The sequence below is a fragment of the Aristolochia californica genome, unplaced genomic scaffold (assembly GCF_029961685.1).
Source record: "Aristolochia californica isolate CCGP_79_NKW_82.1479 unplaced genomic scaffold, dmAriCali1.0.hap1 SCAF_7, whole genome shotgun sequence".
Classification (NCBI taxonomy): domain Eukaryota; kingdom Viridiplantae; phylum Streptophyta; class Magnoliopsida; order Piperales; family Aristolochiaceae; genus Aristolochia; species Aristolochia californica.
The window spans coordinates 8441204-8450405 of record NW_027182268.1 but is presented as its reverse complement, the minus strand read 5'-3'; the positions used below and the strand labels follow the sequence as shown (position 1 = coordinate 8450405).

The following is a 9202-nucleotide window of genomic DNA, read 5'->3' as shown; positions in this document are numbered from 1 at the left end:
ATTATCAAAAAAATTAAAACTATTGGTTTAATTAACTATAGCAATCGGATAATTATGCCAAAAATAATTTATCAAATATTTATTTTAACAATATTTTAATTATGACTATTAAATCACTATTTTAATATAGTAACTGTAAAATAAATATATTAAATAAATTAAAATAATTATTTATAAATAAAAATAATTATTTTATAAATAAAAATTATAAATTAATAATTTTTATGAAGATAGTTTAATTTTTCCTAACTTAGGAAAAATTAAACCATCGTCGTCTTCCTCAGCTGCGAGCCAAAGGGCAACGACGATGGCGACAGGGACGGGCTAGTAGGCGACGGCGACGGCCAGCGACGATGGCGGGCAACGACGATGGCGACGGGGACGGGCTAGTAGGCAACGGCGACGGAACGAGAGAGGGATGCGGCAACACCGAGAGAGGGCTGCGGGAACGAGAGACAATTGCGAAACGAGAGAGGGTTGCGGCAACACCAAGAGAGGGCTTCGGAACGAGAGAGGGCCGCGGCAACACCGAGAGAGGGTTGTGGAACGAGAGAGGGCTGTGGAAATGAAATGGCAGAGAGGGTGTGCGGCAGAGAGCCCCCTGAGAGACAGCCCCGCTCGCCGAGAGAGATCCCGTGCGAGAGTCATGTAGATGATTCTCAAAATCGGGCGGAAAGCACTTTCCGCTCGTTACTCTTGAGACATGAACTCTTGAGTCATGTATCTTCATGTACATGACATGAATTTTGGCGCTCCCTAACGACATGAGGACATGAACTGCGTAATGCGCATGAAGATCATGTCCTGAGTCATGTGCACTAACCCCCCCCTAAGGTGGTTAGTCAACATTGAAGTTGAAATTGAAGTTAAACTTCAAATTCAAGGCAATGATTTAATTCAACTTCAACTTCAAGTTGGGTGTTAGTGTAGACGGGTTCAAGTGTACTTGAAAACAGATTTCAGTGTTAGTGTCCCAAAATGAAAAAATATGATATAAACAAGAGAATGAGTAACTTTTTATAATATACTTAAATAGAACATATACCTAAACATATAATTAACCAAAATAAACATGGTTACTACATTAATAAGCAATTTAATGTAGTATTAAAATATATTAATATACTAATTAACAAAATACTATATTATATTAATTAATGATTATAATTTATTATAAAATAATATAATATTTATGTGTGACAATAATAAATTATAAAAAATAAATTAAAATTTTAAAATAACATAAGAAAATATAATAAATAAATAAATTAATTTATTAATAACATAAGATATATTTTAACATTAAAAATCACTAATTTAATATAGTAATAGAGTATAAATAAATAAATTATTTTATCAATAAAAAAGTATATATTTTTATGTATTATTAATTAATAACATATTGCCACAAAATTTAAAACCATTGGTTTAATTAATTATAACAATGGGATAATTAAACCAAAATATTTAATCAAATGTTTACTTTAAAAATATTTTAATTACAACTATTAAATCACTAATTTAACACGGTAATTACAAAATGAATATACTGAATATATAGAAACAATTATTTTATTAATAACAGAAGATGAATTTTTTATGTAGTATTAATTAATAATATATTTTACAAAATTAAAAATGAATACTTTAATTAATTATAAAAATGGAATGATTAAAAAAATAATAGATCAAATGCTTTCTTTAACAATATTTTAATAACCAGTCTTAAATTTCTAATTTAATATAGTAATACAATTAATGAATATAATAAATAAATAAATAAATTATTTTATTAATAACCTATGATAGATTATTAATAATATATATATATATATATATATATATATATATATATATATATATATATATATATATATATATAATTTAAAAAACATGCTTGAAAATGAACCGAGTTATTCGTAATAGTCCACAATTTACAGCATAAAAGCAAACATTTATGCCTTGGAATATAAGAACGAGTTTGTGCCTTTAATATTAAAATCATCAACTTACTAGTTTCGTACATATGAACGACAAAATACATGTTCAAATGCAATAAGATACAACCATCTATGATCATTCCACATGCGAGGCACTATGGCATCTCGAAATTGTGCGGCTCTTGTGGATTTTAATGTCCGCTGCCTCCGAATGTTTGTTGATTTGTTGTCTTTATCCACAAGACCATCGCTATCATCTCGCTATCTGCATCATCATTTACACCTATTAATCGGACCTCATAGTAACTAGGGACACATGGAAACATAAATAACCACTTAAAAAATAAACCACGTGGTGGATATTTATAAGTCATCCAAATCTCTTCACCAAATGGCAAGATCATGCCATAGCCCTTCCAAATTATTCAACAACATTCTATAACATTTACAAATTAATCAAACTAATTCCATTGCATATGACTAGAACAATGCAAAAACACACTCATCAAGTCCAAATTCACCGAACACCCCTAGTAGAGCCTCATATGATTTCGCAATCACTACGAACCGTACCTTGTCAATGATGAGGTCGGGTTTCATTGCCTAATTGATGCCCGTGTAGGCGACTCGGCCCAATTTGAACTAGACTCAACCCACCTATTAGCCTCATAAACCCTAAACCCACCCTCCATTAGTCCCCTAAAACCTAAACACACCCTCCATTAGCCCCTACATCCTAAACCCTTAACCCTAACCCTAACCCTAATTCTAGAACCTAAACCCTAAATTTTTTACACTAAACCCTATAAAAGGCCCAAACCCTAAACCCTAAACCCTATAACCCCAAATTCTAAACCCCTAAACCCTAACTTCTATTAAGCCTACCTTGACCTTGCTTTTAAGAAAAAAACTCTAAACCCTAAATACCATAAACGCTAATACCCTTAACCATACTCTAAATACCCTAAACCCTAAACCCGAAATTATACCCTATAAAGATGAAATTGAACCCTAAATACCATAAACCTTAACCCTATATCCCAAAATTATGCAGAAACTAAACAATAAATACAAATATCGCACACAAAAATTAAGATTAAATCAAATACAACTGTAAAAAAAATTCGGGGTAGGAAAGTCACATCCCGAACGATGGCTTCAAGTGGATGATTCACAATTTTGGGCTGAATCCTGATTCCACAATTTTAGCATGAGACAATCACCTACGTTTTTCAGATGATGCTGGAGCTGGTGCACCACAAACGACTTTTTTGAATGTACTACGTAATACGGGTGAATTTCATTACAACTTCAATGTTGACTAACCCCCCCTAAAGAAGGATTCTTTTAACATATCTAACAGAGGAAAGAGAACAATGATTCGTCAACACGTCCAAAAAGAGAGAGCAAAAGAATTTGTTGGATTATGTAAAATGCTTTCGGGGTTGTGCCGTTGACCGTACACCATTTCCCTAACACAAGCAACTGCAATGGAGTGGTTTGAGAGACTTGGGATTTTCCATAGATGGTATTGTTTGAGTTGGAAGAACTCCAATCCAGATTTATTGGAGAGCACTTACAATTTCGATAACCCAACAATGCTTTAGCAAGTAGGATCCTATCACGTCTTAGCCTCATCAATTTGTCTTCTCAGATGGCAGAAGACCTTGTATAAATACAGGGTCTTCTCTCGGTCTATTCAAGTTCCTTAAGGAATTAGCTCAAAGGGCATTTCAAGTTTCGACTAGTTTTTTTTTTAGCAAGAGTCCTACATTTTTTACAATGAAGGGAGTGTAAATTAAACATGAATTTCTAACTTCGTGAAGTTCATAGTATAAAATGTAAACGGAAGCCCAGAATCATACCTCCCTCCATGCGATCAGATTCAGTGTAGAAATAATCGGTGTCCTGTTCTCTGCTTGTGTTTGGCACTTTTGCTTTATGATCACTCTCATACGATGGTGTATTACTGAAGGGGAATCAGTGACCGAGATTGGGGACCAAAATTTTTTCATATCGGCCAAGTTTCCATCAAGCTTATCAGCTTCTTGTAACTGCCGATGGGAGGGAGTTATTACTCCCAATAGAAGTGGACCATAACTTCCGAAATGGAAGTTACTCTTGGATAGAAGTTGGACCACTGCTTCCGAAATAGAAGGGAAGCAGTTAACATTCTCTCACTTGGTCCATACTTCTAGTGTAATCTGAATCCCATCAATAATCTGAATTTAAATAATAAATACATGAATCATGGCGATAGGTCCTCTAATGTATTACCTTCCATGTATTACAATGTATTTATTTCTTATAATTTAAAAATAAACCCTATGTTTATTCTTGGTCCAACACAAATGAATTTTCTCAAAATTAAGGTGCACATAAATATGAGAAAAACATCGTAATAATTAAGAATTTCACTAAAATAACATTGTTCATACAATGAAAAAATTACATAATGGAACAAAGTCCAATATTCACGACATGACCCTTGAATTAAAATGGTGGCAGGCCCTTAGTCAAAGGATCAACTATCATTAATTCTGTGTTTATGTGCTCAATGACCACTTTCTTTTCTTTAACACGTTCTCTTATGGCCAAATACTTTATGTCGATGTGCTTACATCGACTTCCACTATTGTTGTTCTTGGCCATAAAAACAGCAACTGAATTGTCGCAATACATTCTCAATGGCCTAGAGATAGAATACATAATTTTAAGCCCAAAAATGAAACTCTTAAGCCATACACCATGTGAAGTAACCTCAAAACAGGAAACTAACTCGGCTTCCATAGTGGACATGGCAGTCAAAGTCTGTTTGGCACTCCTCTATGATATAGCTCCACTAGCCATCAAGAAAATGTATCCTGATGTTGATTTACATGAATCAATACAACCAGCAAAGTCAGAATCTAAGTAACCAATTACTTCTAGATTGTCCATCCGTCTATACATCAGCATGTAGTATTTGGTTCCTTGAAGGTACTTCATTACTGGCTTTGCAGCTCTCCAGTGGTGTAACCCTGGATCACTCTGATATCGTCCCAACATTCCTATAAGAAATGTAATGTCAGGTCTTGTGGAGACTTGAACATACATTAGGCTTCCGACTGTGGAAGCATATGGAATATCCTTCATTTGTTCCCTTTCAAGGTCATTCTTCAGGCATTGGTTCAAATTGAACCTATCACCCTTCGCAATGGGAGCTAGACTTGGTGAACAATCATTCATTCGAAATCTCTCTAAAATTTTATTAATATAGGTTTCCTGAGACAGACCTAAGATACCTTGAAATCTGTCTCTAAGAATCTTAATGCCAATGACATAAGATGCCTCACCCATATCCTTCATATTAAAATTTTTAGAGAGAAATTGTTTCACCTCATGCATAATCTTAACTAACACTAACAAGTTATCATTATGCAAAAGATATTCTCATAATATACGCATAATTTAAAACTATAATATTATGCATAGCAGGTAATTTCATGCATTTAAGTATATGTCCAAAATACATAAAAAATAAGTATAGGATTTTTTTTTATAAATTAAAACATATTTGATAAATGACGACCAGTGGCCTAATGGTCACTAGTGCAAAATTTATTGCCAGTGCTTGGGTTCAAATCCCCACTGACACATAAATAAATCTTTTAGAACCGAGTTAGGTCGGTCCTCTCTCGGGTGACTCGCTTCAGCAAGTTGGAACAGCGAACCAACATAACCCATCCAAGTCAACCCGAACTGCCGATTTTATTATTATATATATAATTTTTATTTACACAGAGTCGCCCTGGCTTGCGACTCGGTTTCCGAGTTGAAACGACAAGTCGCAGACGACTCAACCCGAAACATCTCGGACCATGTTTACAAATGAACCTTATGTTTTTAATTAGAAGTTTTGTGCACTAGAGGTCGTCTTCAAGCTCCAATCATGTGCAGAAACTAAGGATCGTCGACGTTCCTTAAAGTCGTCGACATTGGCGAACCTTTCAGAATGGTCGTCGATGCCGATGAACCTTTCGGAATGGTCGTCGGCGCCGGCTCCAATGCCTGAAACGTGTAAAACTTTTGGGGGCAGTACAAAACATATTCTGTTTATCTTTCGGAAGGGTTGCTGGCACTGGCGTTCTTTACGAAGTCGACACCAGCAAACCTTTCGAAATGGTCGCCGACGTCAGGGCTGCGTCTTTCTCTGACGCTTGTTGCCGATGCGAGAGCCCCAGTTGTCGCACGCAGTGAGTGCTCAGAATTCTCATACAAAGAGTCCACAAAAATCACTCAAATGGAATCGACACACAGGATTAGAGGTACTACTCTGATACCAACTGTAAGATAAACATGAATTTCTAACTTCATGAAATTCATAGTATAAAATGTAAACGGAATCCCAAAATCATACCTCCCTCCATATGATGAGATTCCGTGTATAAATAATCGACATCCTGTTCTCTGCTTGTGTTTGGTACTTCCGCTCTTTGATCACTTTCATACAATGGTGTATTATTAAAGGGGAATCAATGACTGAGATTGGAGACCAAACATTTTTTATATCAGCCAAACTTCCATCAAGCTTATCAACTTCCTGTAACTGCCGATGGGAGGGAGATATAACTCCGGATAGAAGTCGACCATAACTTCCGAAATGGCCATGGAGAACGGAGAGGCTTCCAGGGCAGCTACTGAGAGGGCAGGAGGGTTGAATAGGGGCCTCTCCATTTTCGATTTCATTTTGAGATTGGTTGCTCTCATGGGCACTCTGGGCAGTGCATTTTCCATGGGGAAGACTGATGAAACGCTCCCATTTTTCACATAGTTCATCCGTTTCAAGTCCAAGTATGATGATCTATGTCGTTCACGTAAGGACCCATTTTTCATCCTCTGCCTCCAAGAACCATCATTCTGGCTGAAATTTTCAGTTTTTTTGTGATTACTAATTCGATTGTGGCCAACTACCTTGTTCTCTCCATCCCCCTATCCATTTTCCACATTGTCCGGAGCGAAGCCAGAGGCAGTAGGGTTATCTTGATCCTCTTCGACGCGGTAAAAAACTGGGGATTTAGAGTCATGGTTCTTCTGGATATTCTCCGGTAAAAAATTGGGATTGATTATTTTTCTTCCGCTTTCTTCTGTAAGGCAATGCTAGCGCTATCGACGTCTGGAGCTTCTGCTACAACTGCAATTGTGTACTCTTAGCTCACAAGGGAAACGCACGAGCCAACTGGTTCGCCATTTGCCAGCAGTTCAATTCATTCTGCGAGCGTATTTCCGGGTCTTTGATCGGCTCCTTCGGAGGAATTGTTGTCTTCATATTGCTCATCTTGTTGTCTTCCATTGTCATCTCCAGGCTTTCGACGTGATTCCAAGACTTGAGTCGACTATGGTGTGCTCTGACTTCTCTCTGCAATATGTAGATTTCTGTTTGATTTTTCTCAAGTGTCTTTCTAGAAAGTTGTTCGAAAATGCTTTTTTTATTTTCAAGACTCCATGAATTTAGCTCGTGGAGAAAAAGGGAAAGAAACCATTGGGAGAAAACTAGAGGAAGAAGGTTATGGAATTGACTATCCCTTACCTCCCCCTGAAGCTCTATTTATAGATTTATGAAACTACTGTATTACAATATTACCCCTGAACTTAGGGTTTAGGGTTTTAACCCTGAAATTTTAATTTAATTACATAAATACCATTTCTATGAGATGACCCTTTATTTACCATCCTGCCATCAATGTATGTGGGCCAATGGGACTTCTCCTTGATTTGAGGGTCTTGAGCCTGTCTTCTATATCTCTTGGATCCATGGGTCTTCCTTGGTCTTATGGGCTCGGTCCCATCGATTTTTTTCATTAAATCAATGGAAAATTTTCAGCACTTTGCCAATTCAAGAAAATGATTCATCGATTTTCCAATGGTTTAGGAGTCATGCCTTCCGAACACTTCTACAACCTACATTTCGGTATCCCAAAATGTCATTATAGGAAATCACATCAATGGAAAAGCTTCATCAACAGAAACAAGTCCGTTCTCTACTCATCTTGTGTTTGGAAATCATGTTAGAAGATCTCAAGGTGCAAAAACGGTGGGAGTTGTCATCAATTTAGATGAAACTGTGGCACAATTATCAGCAGCTGACCTTGTTGACCTTGGACCTCCCATTGACAAAATGAAAATTGACCCTTCAAGTCCCAAGTTTCTGGCATGGAAGGCGACAGATCAGCGCCTCCTTAGCCTTTTGCTGTCATCTCTCTCCGAACAGGCCATGGCAGAAGCCGTTGGCCTGACCACATCCTGTGAGGTGTGGCATGCCCTAAAAAATTCCTTCAGCCACCGATCAAAGGCCCATGAAATTCGTCTCAAAGACGACCTTCAACTGATGAAGTGCGGCACTCATCCATTCAGTGCCTATGCTTGAGTGTTCAAAGCCCTGTGCGACAAACTTCACGCCATCAAGCATCCTGTGATGGCACCAACAAGGTGCACTGGTTTCTTCGCGGTCTCGGCCCCCATTCCTCGAGTTTCTCCACTGCCCAAATGGCACAAACCCCTCTCCCCTGTTTTTCGGATCTGGTTTCGAAAGCAGAGAGCTTCAAAATTTTCAGAAATCGATGGAGCTTCCAGCGGCCTCCACTGCTGCATTCACGACAAATCAGGCTTCCTCTTCCTGTTTCGGCAACTCCGGCCATGGCCCTCGCAGCTCCTCTAGCCACAGCCAGACCGGCAATTTCGCTCATGGTCAGGGTCGTTCCAACCCTACCCACCGTCGCTGACCACCGCAATGTCAGATTTGCAGTCAGGACGGCCATTACATCGATCGTTGTCGCCAGAGGAATGCTCTGCTAGAGACATCGGCGTAGCTTGCCAAAAAAATTTGTTCGACGCTCTCCCTATCCGAACACAATGATGTGTTAGATTGGTTCATGGATATGGGTGCTTCCGCGCTAAAAACTTGATGTGAAATTTAATTACATCGGCTTTTATACCTCGCAAGCGTACGAATCGTTCATGTAATCTAGCGGGAAGCGAGGGTCATATTCACAGGGAGGACTGAATTTTGTGTATTCTTCAGTCAACTAGCCTAACAAAAAATGATGAATTAATCTGAACTAAATACTAATTTATCCTAAATTATCAAGCAATAATCTAATTAACTACTTGCGCAACAGGAAACGTCAACTATGGATTTTACCGTGATTCGTGCCTCTCTTGAGCGCCACGTAACCACGAATCCGGATTCTCAATCCTTGCGTCTAGCCCCTCTCGGGCGCCTA

The 9202-nt window shown here is 37.8% G+C and overlaps 1 protein-coding gene and 1 pseudogene across 1 annotated transcript; one reads left to right on the top strand and one right to left on the bottom strand.

Moving 5' to 3' along the window:
• Positions 1-4766: 4766 nt before the first annotated feature.
• LOC137937237 (secreted RxLR effector protein 161-like) lies at positions 4767-5279 on the bottom strand. The gene has a single exon (XM_068782321.1). It carries the CDS (start codon positions 5277-5279, stop codon positions 4767-4769), a length of 513 nt encoding a protein of 170 aa, XP_068638422.1.
• Positions 5280-6148: 869 nt separating this feature from the next.
• LOC137937236 (casparian strip membrane protein 3-like) lies at positions 6149-8346 on the top strand (annotated as a pseudogene).
• Positions 8347-9202: the final 856 nt, after the last annotated feature.